Here is a 17,097-nt window from a genome sequence, read left to right on the forward strand (position 1 = left end):
GGGGAGGGAGGTGGGGGGTGGGACACTGGCAGTCATCCTGTTGTGCTGCTCCCTGTGCGAGGTTGTGTTAGGAAAGAGGAACGCAGCCATTGGGGATACCCAGAGCCCTGTTCACCACCACCAGCTGACAGCAAGCCTCTTGACAAAGCCTGAAGTGCTCTTTCATTGACTTACTGCTTCTGGGGACTTCTCTTGGGACCCCCTCATGGCCATCCTGTTTTCCCCACCTCCATAGGATGATATGGAAGTTGCTTTCTCGACTGCCCCTAACTCACTATTTAGAGGAAGCACTTGGCTGTCCAACTTCACTAAAGCAGGGCTGCAAGGACAGCCCTGTGATTTGGCTGACCCATCAGTCTGCCCTTGGGAGGCCTCAGCACACTTCCATTCCCTCCCCTGTTATTTCCCTTCCCAGCCCCAGCCCCATGGAGGGACCACAGCACCACAGCCATTTTTCTTTCAGCTGAAACCTGGCACATCTTCAGTGTGCCAAGGTCTTTCTCTTATCAACCTAACAAACACAGGGTGGACAGTTTTCCAGACCCCAGGGACCCAGGTGACCAGAGACAGGTAGCAGTGAGGTGACTCAGATATGGCATGTTTTGTATACTTAATTCTCTCATTGTTCATCCCTGCTACAGTCTCGTGAAATTTCCTGCTTGGAAGTCCTGGTGGACAATATACAGACGAAGAAAGAACTTTCAGGTTAGACTTTAAACTAGAAAAAAAAAAATCTTATGCTATGGTAAAATTAAAATTTATCTTTTTCTTTTTTTTTTGTCATTTTCTTATCTGGTAATTTTCCTACCTTGTTCTTACAATTAGAGCACAGGAACTGGATGGTTAGGAGTATATACAGGATCACAGATCCAACAGTTATAATGTGTCTATGCTAACTAACTATAAAAACTGGATTTTGAAATCAAAGTGAATGATTAGAGTGATAACGAATCTTATTAGTGCTGTAAAATAGAAGTAAGTATATATTTCTATCTCAATAATTTACATTTTGCCCAATTTGCCTGTATGTCCGAGTTTTTAAAACAACTACTGCTAGTTTATAAGCTCTTTGTTTCATTTTCTTTTCTTTTCTTTTTTTTTCTTCTTCTTCCTGTAATGTTCCATGGTTGCGTAAATAGATCCTGGGAGCTTTTAAGCATAGTTGAATTTTTTGCATATAAAAATGACAACTTCTGAATGACCATTTAGTGTTCTATTTCTGAAATCATAGTTACTAACTTCTCTGTATGGTTTTCATCTTTTTCTTTTAGAAAAAGACTTCTTGTTTTCAGTGAAGGGATCCTACGAAGAGAACCAGACCCTGTCGCTGGGCTCTTCCTGGCAAGCTGCAAAGCCTCTGGACTTCCATTACCTCAAGTACAGCCTGTCAGAGCTGCGCATGGCTCTAGCAGAGAAACCTCATTTCTGCTCGGTATGTGATCGTTAGCTTGAGTAAGCACAGTAAACTCATGGTTTTCCATACCTGACTGAGGCAAATGGAAAGAATTTGTATTTTTATTTAAAAGCCATCTTTCATGATCTTTTGCTCTGGAAGAGCACTGTACCCCCTAAGACACCAGAATATTAGATGGCAACTTGGAAACTGCTGAAAAAATTATAAGCATTTGAAAAAATAAGTTGGTGACAGTGCTTTTTTGTGGTATATACATTAAATATTTTTCTACATTATAATTTATTTTTCAGTGTATCTCAGGTGAAGAGAAAAAAGACTGCCATGCATCCCTCGCTATTCCTCTGGATTCACTTCCCTTCAAGGAGAAAGTAGCAGTAGCAAAGGTGATTGATACCAACTTTTTAGAATAAATGTGAAGCTATGGACCAAAGATCAATGCGCATGAATTAATTAGATCAGTGTGAAGTAGGGGTTTAGATATATAACTTACAGGGCCCCTACATTCCTAATAGAGATAGTTACAGACCTGTGCATTTTCATATGAACCAAGCAGAACTAAAAACCGCAGCCAAACATTTGGCAGATGGATTTCTGTAATGGACTGGGGGACTCATGCAGGTCAGAGCAAATGCAAACTATGAGGCAAGATGCGGCACACTGGCAGAGCTGGTGCTGGTTATTACTGTATGCTGCTCTTTGTATCTTTAGTATAAAACAATGTAAAGAAAGGAAACAAAAGGGAAGGGAAAGGGTAAGGGAAAAGAAAGGGGAAAGGGAAGGGAGGGGCCAGTGCTTATATTGTGTTTTTTTTCTAGGATGAAACAATCAGTTTACATGTAAAGTCAAATGACTGGTAAGAAATTCTGTCTTTAGGTTTTGTGGTTGTGAAAAAAAAGATTCCGGCCAGCTTTTTTACCTTCTTAGCTTTTTCTGTAGCTAAGGGAGAAAATATTTAGTCAGTGATTATATTTACCCCTGTTTACCCCATGTTAGTTACCCATGTCCTGAAGTTGAACATTGTCAACTGTGCTGGGTGAAATTTCCTGTTATGCTACTATACAGGAGTTCAGTTTGCATGGGGAGAATAATCTTTTCTGGCTGCAAAATCCATGGAGCTACAAGTTTAGAAAAATATGTATTTATACCTCACTTTCCTTACTTGTAAAGAATCCAGAGTATTTATAAAACCTAGAGGTCTTCAGGCAACAAACTCTAAATATTCCACTGTTTATAGTATCTGCATATGGATTGCAGTATTTATGTTAGACACTTCTTGAAAATCAGTGTAGCAATAAAAAATATTTGGGTTTTTTTCTGTAATATTTTACAACTTTTTAACTTTCTCAGCCTTTTCTCTACCTTGTCTATACTATCTGTGATGTGCTTTTGTGGGGCCGCAATAGCAGCTTTTCTAAGCCTAATAGTAGAGTTTGTGACTTGTAAGCATGGGCCCAGACATTAATTGTAAGTGATCATGCACATTCTGTTTAACCCTGGACTTTGTTTGAGGTCAAGAAACTTAGATGTTCGCTTGGATTTTAATCTGTGTATGGAGGAGAAAAATTTCCTGCAGAAACGGAGGAAGTTTGTGGCTTCTGCTCTGAAAAAAGCACTTCATTTAGAGCAAGACCTACAAGACCATGAGGTACGGGGAGCACCACAGAGACTGGACTGTGCTGTGTAACAGGAGTGTGTTATGATTGTAGCTGTTCGCATATTGTTCCTTAACCAGCCCTGATGTATCCAGTGCCCCATGTAAAGCATTGAGAAATGTTTAGATGAAACAATGTGAGAGCACAGATAGTATCAAACCCACTTGTTACACATTTGCTCAGAAAAGAGAATGCCATAAATCAGCATTTTTTCCCTGCCTTATTTCTTTTTCATCCATGAACTATAGACCTGGCTAGTCCTACTCTCTTAGCTCAGTCACCAGGGCCCCAGAAGGTATTTTATATTACCAGATTTTGGAGGGGGAAAACCTAACAGTTAAAGCGATACATAACACTGATGAGAATGTGTCTTATCACAGACTCTCTTCTCTGGTGCTCATCATCTCATCTGTATTGTCACTCTAACAGCACAAAGACATCCAACATCTTTCTCTCATCTGTTTGACTGAGTTAGGGTTTGTATTTATTCATGTCCATGCTGGCATGATGATGGTTGGTGCTTTAGGGACAGAACATGATCTGTGATCAGGCGCTTCAGAAATGAAGAAGTTTTCATTTTGAGAGGGTTTTTTTCACCTGTGCTTTTCCCTTTGTCCAGGACAGCTGGACCAAAGGCATATTAAAGGTTATGACAGAATGGCTTTGGATGCTACAAATTATGTCCCTGCTCACAAAATTATCACATCAGTATACTGTTTCTCATTAACACACTCGTTTCAGTGGAAAAAAGCAGTTTCTTAAGTATAAGAAGTTTTTAGGGGAAGTACTCCTGACTACTAATTTCAGATTTTCCAACAAGAGACTTGTTTTCTCACAGTCAGGTAAACCCGAATCAGAATACTTTGCTTTGACCTGAAATGCTTGATTTGAATCAAGTCACTGCTGAGTATTTCCTTGATGCAATTGCCTGGAAATGTGTATGGGAAATGTCATTTGGCTCCTCTTCACTCAGTGGGTTTCTTGGAGGAATTTGTCTTCCTGTAACACAGTTTAGATTTCCATGCAATTAGTCTTTGTGGTTCATCACTGCAATTATATATGCTAGGTACTTCATAGGAAATGTAATCTAGTCATTATACTTGACTTACAAGAGAGGATGAGCTCTGCTTGTTCTCAAAATAGAGCTCTCATGAGATGATGTTCCACTAAGGAAAATGCACTCTAATATTGAAATGCCTTGAAACAAAAAGTTTTGCATGTCACAATTTAGAATAAAAATTGATTAATTTTGATAAAAAAGTGAAAATTAGCTAATTATGAAATCTTTCTTTTTTATTATTATTTTTCCGTGCAAAATCCCAGGTTTTCATCTTTTTTCTCCCCTGCTTGGGGAAATGTTGAAATTTCTTGTGGGACAGAAATGCTGCAATTCATTCAGCTCTGATCACATGTGCTGGTAAACTAAGATGTTGCTTACCATTGCTGTGTTGATGTTTAAACAGATACCAGTTGTAGCAGTCATGACAACAGGAGGTGGCACCCGGGCACTGACATCTCTGTTAGGCAACCTGTTGGGTCTTCAGAAGCTGGATCTCTTAGATGCTATTTCATACATCACTGGATCATCTGGTTCAACATGGTAAGGAGATCCTGAACAAAGATATCATTTGTCACCTCTATAGTCTGCTGCGTGAGAGATTTATTCGCTTTGTTTTGGTAAAGGAAGGTGTATTACTTCAGTCTCAAGCTTTTTTATCGCTGCATTAGGAACACAGCCTGAGCCAGCATATGACCTAGGCACTGCTTACAGGGAAGAACGTTTTCTTTGACTCTTTGTTTCATCTCTAGGATCTTTCCTAGTGAGTGACCTTGGTGCAAATCACTGCCTTGTGCATAAACCTACATAGCATGGAGGGGCTTTTTGCAAGTCCTCAGGTTTCACTAGTGATTTGGGGGGTCCTCTAAATCAAAAAAATCTTTTCTTTACAATAATAAACTCAGTCCAAAAGATGTTTTTAATGAACCTCAGGTAGTTCATTTGGTGTGGTCCTTAAATCCAAGTCTAAAATGTGAAAGCGTCTTAAACATATGACAACGTACTTCCTTTCTTTTCCCCAGGACCTTGTCACATTTGTATCAGAGTGCTGACTGGTCACATAAGGATCTGTCCAAACCTATTGGTGAAGTCCGCAGGCATATGACCAAGTGCAAGCTAAGCTGCTTTTCCCTGGAGAGCTTTAAGTACTATGAGAAGGAGCTAAAACTGCGGAAGCGAGAGGGATACCAAATCTCTAGCATTGATTTCTGGGGGCTTCTGCTGGAAAAAGCATTAAGTGATGGGGTAATATGTTTATGTTTTCCCTAATAGCTATTGAATACTGTTGCATGGAAAATGAAGCTCCAGGGACAGATGCTAGCCTGAGAGCATGCCAGCATTATCCAGCAGAGGATTTCTGCTGACTAACAAAGGGGGTTTGTCCCCACATATCTCTCAACACATAATTAGCAGCCCAAGGGGTATTCTGTAGAGCAGAAACCTGTCTCCTTCTACCAGTATGAGTATCTGAACACCTAACAGCAGAGTCCTGCTCTTGGTTTCTTTTGCTCTGTTCCTCCCTGTGAGAAATTAAATAATCCTTGTAAAGTGGATGCGTTTACTGGGAAGAACAAGAAACCATTGTACCACAAAGTGTCCTACAGCTCACCTGTAATTATGCTTATGTGGAAGTGTAAATGTTTAGACTGCTCCTTGGTTAAAAAAATGTCTGGACACAATATGAGTGGAGAGAATAAGAAAATGAAGATGAAAACAGGTATTTGTTTTGCTGTAATCTTGCATGCCCATACACCATGCCAAGAAGGTCCCTTGGTTTTGCTCTTTCTCTGTTTCTGGTCAATTCGCAGAAAAACAACCACAAACTCTCAGATGAGCGACAGGCATTGAGTCAGGGTCAGAATCCCCTACCTATCTACATGATCCTCAACATCAAAGAAGACTACAGCCTTTCAGAGTTCAAAGGTGATGGCAAAACTGAGCTGTATCTAGACTTGGTTGATGTTCAAATGATCTCCATTATCAGTTACTGCATGTCCTTCAACCCCTTGCAGTGCTGAAGCATAACATTCATAAACAGTTCCTTTTCCTCCTTAACTTCCTCTTCCTTTTCCATTTCTAGACTTTGTGCCTAGGCTCTGGGAGGAACCCCTTTTTTATGGGGCAGGAGAAATCTGGGGGAGGTGCTTAAGGACAGCCAAGGTACTCACAAGCCTTAGCTCCACATGTGGGGAAAATCAGGCTGACTCCTTTTGGTATAAACTTCACTTATGTCCTATCTGGAGAGGCTTGTTGGGAAGTTCAGAATGGACAAGTTCAGGGAAACATTACTGAGTGGCTGAAGCCAGCTGAATGATAACTCCTTACCCTGAGGAAGGCCGCTCTGTGATCACCCTGCTGATAGGCTTTGTCCTGCAGCTGCTTCCTTGTCATTTCAGAGCCCTTCCTGCAGGGAGGTAGGGATAGGATTGAGATTGAAAAGTTCATTTTGTGCCTCTGCAGAATGGGTGGAGTTCACCCCTTATGAGGTTGGGTTCTTAAAATACGGTGCCTTCATTCGTGCAGAGGATTTTGGCAGCAAGTTCTTCATGGGTCGCCTGATGAAAAAGCTCCCTGAATCCCGCATCTGTTTCATGAAAGGTAATGTGCTCCATTGCAAAAATTTGAATTGCATAAAAATGTACTTTAATATAATATAGACCCTGCATATTGCAACCAGTGCCCTGCAACACGCAGGACTGAAGCAAAGTGTACAACATGTTTGTTCTCACCTCTGGCTGAATTCCTTAGACACTGGAGGTGGGCTAAAAAATACAGGAAATTTCAAATAACACTATTCACTGTTGCTTTTGTCTTGAATGGTAACTCTCATGCCTGAAGTTTCAGGGCTGCTTAAAGAGGTTAGGTGTGTTTTGAACTGATCAGCAGCAGAGTTCCACGTGGAAAACCTTTGTATTTTGAAAATGGAATCTTAAAACGAAATTTGTCTATGAATGGCATGATTTTATAACAAAAAGCAATGTTGTTACTGAGTTCTTTATAAAATATGGCCATTTTGAGTAGTTTTCTGAACTGTTACTGATATTTTTGCAAGTTTAATAGTATTCTAAATCCTTTGTAATTTTGCTAGCATGATTAAATCAGTGAGTTTTGCTATCCTTATTTCAGTAAAGTGGGTAGCTCCCAGTAATGCATGAAAGACAGCTTTGCAGTTTTTGTGCAACTCTTGTTTTAATTTTACATAATGCCAGAATGCTCTACCATACCCCTTTGTATGCTGGTTCTCTGGCGTGAAGTGGTCTGCAGAAGAGTCCATCTGCTCTTAAATCCTGAACAACAGATGTGTTACATGTAAATAAGCACAACACACAGCAGGACAGCAAAGATACCAGTAAGAAAGGGTTTACTTATGAACCGAAAAATCCATACAACCAGCAACACCATGTGGTATTCCTTATTTGGTGGGCAGAAAAGTTGCACACCTTGATGTATGATGCAGGAATCCAGAGTCATATTGGTACAATCATGAGAAAATAGCTGCGCATGAGGAACAGAAGATTATGCTTAGCCACACAGAGACTAAATCTCAGAGCTTTAATAGCTATGCTTAGAGCTTTTAGTGATGTCATGAGTTAAGAAAAGAGATGGTGCAGGGAAAAGACTCAGAAGATAACACAGGATCCAAGAGTATAAATAGGTCTGAAAAGGGGAGGAGAAATTCATGGAAGGTAGTCCCACTGATGGCTCAGAAACACAGTAGTTAAGATGCAGCCACCAGCACTAGAAGCGCCGAATCCAGAACCTTGAGATGCTGGAGAGTATACTGGAGAAGAGATCCCTTCATACTTTCCATTTTCTTGTATTCTTCCATTAAGCACTCTGTGGTGACCGTCAGAGGTAGGAGGTAGATTACAGAGTTAGGTGGGGCTACAGAGCCGCCTTCTGAGAACATTGTGCCTCTGTTGCAGTTTCACAATTCCAGAGGTGTAGTGTGTTCATACCCGAGGTGGCCAGGTAGCAAGCGCACCCAACACATCCAGTCTTGGCTGAGCTCTGTGTTCTCAACCTCAGCACCTGAATTAGGCTGGTGACCCCACAGCCGTAGGTGTATCTTTAGAAAGGATAGAGTGGAGAGTTAAAGCGATGTTGCCATCTAGTGATAAAACATGTAATGCCCTCTTGGGCTGTGATTAAAATGTACTATTAGTTACAGCATGATAGTTTAAGGATAAAAGCAAGGTGTCATTTGCAGGGAGAGGTAAAGCCTTTTATAAAAGCAATGGCTAGAGCTGGAAAGACTGGATGAGCTTATGGGGATACAAGAGACCGTCAGGTTTCCAGAAGAAAGGTTGGGGTGCATGAAAACTTGTCTGCTATTTTCTACTCTGTCAGCCTAGTAAAAGATACCATCTCTTCTCATAGTTCTTACTTCAGCAAATATAAGCACAATTAAAATTCAGTGCAAGAGGTTAGGGAAACATTGCTACGTAATTATGACCAAGTTTTTAGGGGGACAACAGTGTTTGGAAGATATTAAAATGCACGAGCAGTGTGTAACTCCCGTGGCTAGTGGAGCCAGAAGAGTTACGGAGTGAGAAGGCGCCGAGTGAAGACAGGAGAAATGAGAGGAGTTGCCTTCTCGCAGCAGGCCTGGACAGAAGCTCCTCAAGCTGCAGGGAGAAGAGGTTGTGTTGATGGAAACTGGCCGGTAATTATCTGCAAATGAAGTCTGGTTGCCAGCTAAGTGTAGAGCCAGAAAGCCCCTATCTGCTTTCTTAATTATGTATTCCTAACATTTCTCAAGTGAGTCCATTCTCATAGGGACTTCCTGTGAAGCAGAAGACCCTTGGCATCTTGTCGCACTCCACAAACAAGCCAGGTTTAAAAGGGAATTGTATTTCTGTTGCTAATTTATGGAATACCTAATTATTGTATTGTGCAATTCAAATTATTGCATCCTTTATGATGTATGGCTTTTGCAAAGCTTTCATTGGTGGAGATTTTCAAGGCAAAGCTCAGCTGTGCCTTCTCTGGCAGAGTTCTTCTCATGGCCTGCAGCAGAGCTGTGGAGGAAGAAATACTTTTCAAGATCCAAGAGGCTTTTGGAGATTTCTGCACAGGGGAGGCATTTTTAGATGTTCTTTTAAGTGGGAGGGCAAAAGTGGAAGAAGGACTCTGGGGATGAGATAACAAGGAGAGGGAGGGGAGGCTCACTCAGGAGAACTTGTGGCAAGAGAAATCCTACAAGGGACAGTGAAGATGTCTTGTTTTAGAGGACTGCTCTGCAGACTATCTGGAATTGTGCTCTAACCACTTCAATCTTGTCTGTTCAGGAGCAGCCTCCAAACCTTTAACTAAGTATATGGTTGTATATGACATACTTTGCAGACCAAACGCTTATTTTATGGGAAATGGTGTGGTTTTACTCTCTGATGACAGTTGCTTATAGGACAGAAAATGTTGGTTTGCAGTGTATTGGCGATAGCTGTATGTGACAACGAATTAACGGTGGCTGAAGGCCCAGCACAATGTTTAAAACTGTTTAGGTTCCTCTTTGAGGGCAGAATGTGAGTTGCCACAAAAGAACTTCATACAGTTTTTGCTGAGAGTTTGGAAACCTTGAGGCTTTCGGATACCCTGTGCAAAGCTGAAAGGTTATTTTTTTATAGGGATATTTTCCATTAAAATGTTTCCAAAGCAGTTTCACTGTTCTTTACCATTGCACAGGCCTGTGGAGCAATGTTTTTTCCTACAACCTCTTGGATGCCTGTCAGTCATCAGATCCTACAGAAAGGTCCTCACTGAGGTGTACCCAACACAGGACTGTTGATGTTGGTTGGTTACGTTTCTGTTTCTACTTTACCTGTTGTCTTATAAATCTTTAAATGAATGTTACGTTCAGAGGCATATAGTGTGAAATCTTTGTGAAGGCTTTTTAAATCTTAAAACTGAGGCCAATGTTGCACTGTTGTGTTTTTTTTTCCCCTGAGGTGTCATGTTGCCAGCAATATCTAATTAGGTTTCCTCTCTGAATTCATTCATAGCAACATTATTTCCATTAGTTTCCCTTGGACTGAATTTATGCAAGTGATGATTTGCCACCAAATATCAAACTACTGAAGTTCTTTAACAGATCGTTGCCAGGGGCCTTTCAGTTTTGTAACAAATATCTCAGTGCTGTGTTCTGTCTGCCTTGGCAGATGGTACTTTTTGTATGTTGTTGTTGAAGACATGGTTATATCAATTATGTGGAACTCCATTTCAATTTTCTTTGATCTTGTTGTAAACCTGTGTTCTCTTTAGAGGTGTTGGCTGTCCTTTCTTTGTTCAAATGTGGTTAGCGAGTTTGGTTTATGAGCTTTTCATCACTTTCTCCATGGAAGTGTTGTAGAACCCTGAGCTCAATAAATGCTTGTGATAGAAAGTCATTGGCCCTCTTTCCCAATCTCATGAGGTGCCATTTAGCACAACCCTTTTTCTCTGCTCTTTTCTGTGTGTCTAAGTCTCCTGACAGCACTCTTTTTTTGCAAAGCTGGTTTGGACTAATTTTGAAAGAAACTGGTCCAGATTCTCAGCGTACCCTGACCTTCACACAGGGAATCCACCTATGACTTCTGTCAAGCAGTAGATCATTTTTTCCAGCTTTAGGAAGTTTGCTGCCACTCTGACTTTGTTTTTCATGGAATATGTTTTACTGAAGATTGATTTTCTTCTTGTTCCTACTTTGACATTGACTGTATGTTGCCATGTCTTATTAGGATTTTCTTTCCTCTAGGTAACATTAGATGCCTTTTGGTATTTTAACTATTGCAAAGAACTGTATCAAAACAAAAACTTGTTCATCTCCTCTACCCTTCAGAAGGAGATGAGCCTTCCTCACCAGCCAGGAGTCATGAGTTGGAGACTTACTTAGTCACCCCTGAATGTGGCATCATGGGCATCATTCGGCAGGTCCTGACCGAGCGGGTGATGGTTTCAAAGTTCTACAACTTCCTGAAGGGGTTCCAGGTGCACAATGAATACCTTCAGAGCACAAGCTTCTGTATGTGGAAAGGTAAACATCCCTGAATATTAATTTTTTTTCTGCTTAGATGGTCAATGTTTGCATCAGTGTAGAGAAGGCAGAGGATGAACAGGGTTTATTTTTCACTCTGGAAACAAAAATTTCAAGATAACTAGTTAAATTTCATCCAGTCAAATCAGCTCCAAGAAGTCACTTGACTCCAGGGAATGGCAACTACTGCTCATTGGGGACAGAAGCAGAGCAGCATGAGATGTGAAGGAGCTCTGTCTTTTTACCTTGGACAGGTCTTTCTTTTCTGTGTCAAGGCTGAGCTTCTGTAGTGTAGCAGGGTCCTGGAAAACAAAAGTAATGGGGAGACAAGAGGCATTTTTTCCTCCCTTATTAGCCAAACAACAGATATATTACTTCTTTAGTGAATCACTCATCATAACAAATACTTCCTTTTAGATACTGTACTAGAGAATTTCCCCAACCAGCTGACAGAAACGGCAGAGTTCGTGTGCCTGGCAGACACGGCGGGTTACATCGATATCAGCTACCCACCGCTCATGAGGCCGGAGAGGAAAGTGGATGTTGTCCTACACTTAAACTATTCTTCTGGATCACAGACATCGGTGTGATGACCACTCTCTCTTCTTTTATAACTGCTGTCTTTTAGCTATTTTAGCCCTCTTTAACTCCTAAGGAGTCAGAATAATTTATGTAGAAGAAACTGATTTTGGGAGAAAAAGGTTCTTGGTGTACAGCTCCCATTTTGTAGATGCCTAGGTCTCTCAGTGATGCTGGTATACTATGGAAAATCCCCCAAGGAGAACAGAAGTAGTATCAGTTTCCTAAATCTTTTATTTTAATTAACCCTTTGATAGGTAAATGCTATCTTCTAGACCTGTGTGCTCCTGGGATCTTGATATGGCTATTGAGGCTACACTCCGTATGGAGTGTTTCTTTGGAACTAGTACCACCACTGATTAACTTGTTTTGTTTGTCCTGTGATATCCGTCTAAAGACATCCACATGCAGTTGAGTTAGAAGTAATTTGTCCAGTTGTCTTTAGAACAGTAACTGGATTTTTTTTGTTGTTGTTCTAAACTGTGGAGAAGAATTGTCCTTTGATACCGTATCTTCTGCTTCAAATACCAGCTAATAACCTGGTCTATAATTCCTGTTACTAGATATGGATAACACAGAAGTTCTTGAAGACTAAAATTTTCATATGTGCCAACCAGATTCAGGAACAAAAATCCTATTTTCAAAAATGACTGACACACCCACAAGATTAAATTAACATTTCAGTCAAGATGATGTTTGCTCCCAGATACCTACATCACTTTTGACAACCGTCTTAAGGCATCTAAGACAGTTAGAGGCTTTTAAATGTTTCATGCCAAGTCAACAAAATGTTCGTACCTTTGTGAATTCATATTTTAAAAACGTACCATTTCAGATTCCTGTCCATTCTGCTCATTTCAGGATTTTCTCCAGTAAGGGGCATGTTTCTGTGTCCTAAGCAGTTAGGCCACCCTTGCCCACAGCCATGAACATCTTATTTATCTTGCAGATAAAGGCTGAGGAGGAGAAGAAGGTAAGACAACAATCAGGAGTGCAAGTTGGAGGCTGGGTCTTGAACTGTTGTTCTGTTAATAACTAGTACTTAATATCTCATGCAAGAGACAAAGGCTAGAAGAAATACTGACAGTGAACGCTGCTCCCAGGTGTTTGTGAAGGGCCTGTGATGGATGCATTGTGCATTAGGAAAAGTTGGGTGGTAGCAGAATTTCTGATCTTTTTTTTCTGTCTGAATGCAGCCTTTGGAAGAAGCCTCCAAGTACTTCCTAAAGCAGGGAATCCCATTTCCCAAAGTCCACCTGAGTGAAGAAGAAAAGAAAAATCTAAAGGAGTGCTACATCTTCGAAGACACAGAGACCCCAGAGGCGCCAACAGTGGTGTTTTTCCCGCTGGTGAATGACACCTTCAGAAAATACAAAGAGCCTGGTAAGCCGTGGGACAGAGATGGTCCTCTCACCACCTGGTCACCCTTTGGCTGTGTCGGGATGGGAGACATGGTCAAGCATGGCCCCCTTCCTCCCCTGCTGTGGCTCCCATGCGAGAGGAATATGGGTGTCAAGGTAGCGAGGAGCAACATTGTGCCCCAGCTGGAAAGCGGGACATGGGACCACATCTATACCCCATTGATGACCTTTCTTTATTTGTCAGGTGTGGAGCGCAGCCCTGCTGAGATGGCGCAGGGCAATGTGGACGTTTCCAGCATTTTTTCCCCATATTGCTTAAACAGCTTTACCTACACAGAGGAAGAGTTCGACAAGCTGGTAGATCTGACCAGCTACAACATTCAGAACAACAAACATCTGATCCTTCAGGCTTTGAATTCAGCCATACAGCAGAAACGACAACACAAAAAATAAACACTGTCCTGAGTTTCAGAAAGACACCATATGATTTTTTTTTTTCCCTGCAGAAGAATCAAGACCTGTTTGTGAATGAGCACAATGGTCTTGGGAAAGTACAAAGACTTGTCACAGCCTGTGGTTCCTCTCCACCACGTGGTGACCCTAGATAAACCAATTGAACAAAATAATGGTTAGTCTCATGCTTTATTTTGGATTTCACTGCTGGTGAACATTTTTTTCATGTATATACATGTATATGCAGTAAATCAAAGGTTAGGAAATATGGAGCTTGTTGACAAGTTTTTTAAATGCATGAATGTGGGACAGCAATACAAATTCTTTCAAAATTTACTACACTAGTAGAAGGTATATGTGAAGTGAAGACAAATAAGCTACAGATATTTAATTTATTCCAAATCTAGTGCAACAGGAAAATACATAATAAATGTGGACAATTTCAAAGAAAAAGAGAAAACTGTATTTTCTTACAGTGTCAGCAAGAAATTTTGTTAGAAATAACATGCAAAACTAAACATAAAAGATACAGAAAATCTGAGATTTCACATGGAAAATAGACATTTTCTATATTTCTGAATTTACAAGTTTTATTGTAATATTTAGGACTATTTTATTATTAGCAATATTTAGGTTTGGAAAATCCCCTGGAAGTGACCATTTCAAATGCTGTTGTGAGTCAGGATAGGCTCTTCTGGTGTTTGTAAGTACCTAACCTGGGGTTGTGCTTTTCACTGGACACTCATTGTATTTAGAGGATCCAGCTCAGCATCCACATCCCATTAATTTTAACAGGTTTAATAGTATTTCTTGTTATTATAGGATGGGATGCTGTGAGAATAAAAACATCAAAACCTGAAAGACATTCAGATTTTGTGGTAGGAAGGCATGCTAAGTGCTTTACACTGATATCCATGAGTAATTCATGGGTAATTGCATAACTTTGTCAGTCCCTGACTGTATACAAGCAACACAGGCTCTGTGCAACTACTATAAATAGCACAAGGCAATTTGTTCAAACTGCTTATTTTTGAGATGAAGATCAAAATAATTATTTGCTTTGTGAAGGATTTTAATAATGCAAATACTCTGTAAATCTGTTTCATTACAACAAAGATACTAATCTAAAAAAAGATAATGCTTCAGTCAGTATCAGCTGCACTTAATTGCTTCAAATTTAAATGAAACGCAGTGACTTGTCTGTGCTGAAGTAACGTGCATTGGCAAACACAGAGCTATGAATAATGAATCATAGCTAAAATAGAAAATAAATCCTTAATTCAAAATGAAATATGAACCTCTAAAGGGCTGAAAATTTCTATTCCCTCTTGCTGTCATCATCTGTCTCTCTCTCTTCCTTCAAGCATTCCTTTATGCCTTGTTTTCATCTAGCCTTTGTCTTTAGTCTCCCACGCTCACCTCTGATGACCTTAGCCCCCTTAGGGACGGTGTGTCCTTGCCCCAGCTGCTTTTCAGGCCCTCACACCTCCATCCAATTTGCAGCCGTGGTTCAAACCTCCAGTGTGCTGAAATGGCTGTTTACTTGCCGGTGCTCATCGAGGGCTCTTCTCTTTGTAATCTCTGCTGCTGAGTCATGCAATCCCTTTCGGCATTGCCTCTCCTCTGTCCCAGCTCTAACTCCCTCTTGGGCTTCCCTGTTGATCATTATGGCAAACCCATTTGGAGTGACACACGTGTTTGCTACTTCTCCCACCTGCCCATCTTCCAGCTGGGGTTTTGGGCATCTCCAAGAGCTGCAAATGGAGTTCCCACCCCTGCCATCCAAGTCCTTTGATGACACCAAGAACCCTGCCTCTCTCTTTCCATCCCTGCCATTAACTATACCCCTTTGCTACCCTTGCTGTGTTTTTGTTTGTTGGTTTAACACAGGGAAGCCTCATTTATTCCCAGTGTGCCACTAAGGCATGCTCTGCTGTACCTGCCAGGGGCTGAGCCCATCGCACTGCCTGACAGTCTGGCCAGGCCCACACAATAGCTCCTAGTGGTGCCTTCAGTATGGGTAAAGCTCGTGGACAAGAACTGGGTCTTCCTTTCAATTCTCTCCTTGCAATCCTCAGATATCCATGACTTTCTTCTTTCAGATACACCCACAGCCACCTGAGTCCCACAGCAAGGTCCTTGCTGTTACCCTGAAAATACCTAAACATCCTGCATTGCTGTAGACCCTGAAAAAGGTCTGGCTTAATCCTCCATCCAGCCATCCTTTTCCTGGGGCACTGGAGGCCTTCACCCAGAGATGTGTAACAAGCCCATCAGTAATGCTCTTGAGTTGAGGGGAAGGACACCAGCCCCACCGTGCCATCTGCAGTTGGTTTCTTCCTCTCTGAGATATTGTAGAGGTGTCTCCAGGTGACTGCTCTTCAGCAGTGGCCTGTTCTCCTGACTCTCATCTAGTCAGCCCTCCTGGTCTATGTTTAGTAAGGGTGTTTTGTTTGTGACTTAGGGGGTTGGTTAATTTGTTGGGCTCAGCTTGCTTTTTATCACTAAATTTATTAATTAATTGCACAGAACACTCGCAGAAGATCCTGGCTGTCAGTTCTTGCACGCCAGTGTGGAGGCTTTGTGTGGCTTTGTCTTCTGGCGTTTTTTGTTCTGGTTCAGCTGCTAATAGGGTATGTTTCCCGTGCTCAGCCTCTGGGCTGTACTGAGGCATTGAAAGAATGTAGGTAACAGCTGCAGATGTGGGCATTTAAAAGCTCTTTTGGTTTTGCGGGTTGGGAGTGTCCCTTTTTTTACAGGAAGTAGGAGTAATTTCATGGAATTTTCCCTTCAAAGGAGGAAACAAACTAGGGGGGGAGAAGCATTGCAAAAATCCAGGCCCATGCTGTATCACAGTGTTAGCGCCAACAGGAATTAGCATGATTTTTCCTAAATGTTTTAAAAGACAGAACTCTTGGTAGCCGTGGTAATAGGAACTACAAGCGCTATCATGATGACCTCCTTAATTGTAATTAATATGTTCTGCATCTTTTCTGTGTCTGGCTTCTCCTTCTTACCTATTCATTATCTGTAGGTAAGTGAAGGGATTAGCATGCAATTGGACCTTTGCCCCAGCCCTTCCGATTATCACAAAGGTGCATAAGAACTGGGCAGCTCAGTGAAGTGATTCAGCCTGTAGGAACCTAAGGAAAGCAGCAGTGGGATTTTTTAACCCCTCACGAGGCATGTGAGTACTCGGGCAGTCCTGTCAGGTGAGTGCCACTGAAGAAGTAGAAGCTAATGGGATGGTTGGCAGCACCATTTTATGCTGTTCTGTAGCCCAAAGAGTGATCAAACAAAAGATAATTGTAAATAACCTGAGTGACGTGAGCTATTCGTTTACGAGACTACAGGTTGCACCACATGAGTGACGGGAAATGTGTCTGCTACACCGGGTACCAGAGAATGTGGGTGGTAGAGCAGGACTCCCTTCTGAGAAACCCTGTGCCAAAACCTGTTCAAATGTAAAGCTCTGCTGTGTATGTGCAATATCCCACCATCTCACTAGAGTGACAGTGCTGCAGAGGAGGCCATCAGGGCCTCATTTCCAGCAGGGCTGGTTTCCTCAT

At 41.4% G+C, this 17,097-nt stretch overlaps 1 protein-coding gene across 1 annotated transcript in view; it reads left to right on the forward strand.

The window, feature by feature from the left end:
- The window catches only part of LOC104839653 (cytosolic phospholipase A2 epsilon-like), a 34,984-nt gene extending 21,456 nt beyond the window's left edge, over positions 1-13,528 (forward strand). Inside the window, exons 7-20 of the mRNA XM_010580053.1 lie at positions 642-705; positions 1,272-1,436; positions 1,715-1,797; positions 2,230-2,267; positions 2,924-3,059; positions 4,530-4,666; positions 5,146-5,368; positions 5,932-6,046; positions 6,584-6,721; positions 9,809-9,916; positions 10,941-11,135; positions 11,553-11,719; positions 12,911-13,097; positions 13,320-13,528. Coding sequence (XP_010578355.1) covers positions 642-705; positions 1,272-1,436; positions 1,715-1,797; positions 2,230-2,267; positions 2,924-3,059; positions 4,530-4,666; positions 5,146-5,368; positions 5,932-6,046; positions 6,584-6,721; positions 9,809-9,916; positions 10,941-11,135; positions 11,553-11,719; positions 12,911-13,097; positions 13,320-13,528 — 1,965 coding nt within the window. The remainder of the gene's footprint in view (positions 1-641; positions 706-1,271; positions 1,437-1,714; positions 1,798-2,229; positions 2,268-2,923; positions 3,060-4,529; positions 4,667-5,145; positions 5,369-5,931; positions 6,047-6,583; positions 6,722-9,808; positions 9,917-10,940; positions 11,136-11,552; positions 11,720-12,910; positions 13,098-13,319) is intronic.
- Positions 13,529-17,097: the final 3,569 nt, after the last annotated feature.

The sequence above is a fragment of the Haliaeetus leucocephalus genome, unplaced genomic scaffold (genome assembly GCF_000737465.1).
Source record: "Haliaeetus leucocephalus isolate CR32 unplaced genomic scaffold, Haliaeetus_leucocephalus-4.0 Scaffold696, whole genome shotgun sequence".
Lineage (NCBI taxonomy): Eukaryota > Metazoa > Chordata > Aves > Accipitriformes > Accipitridae > Haliaeetus > Haliaeetus leucocephalus.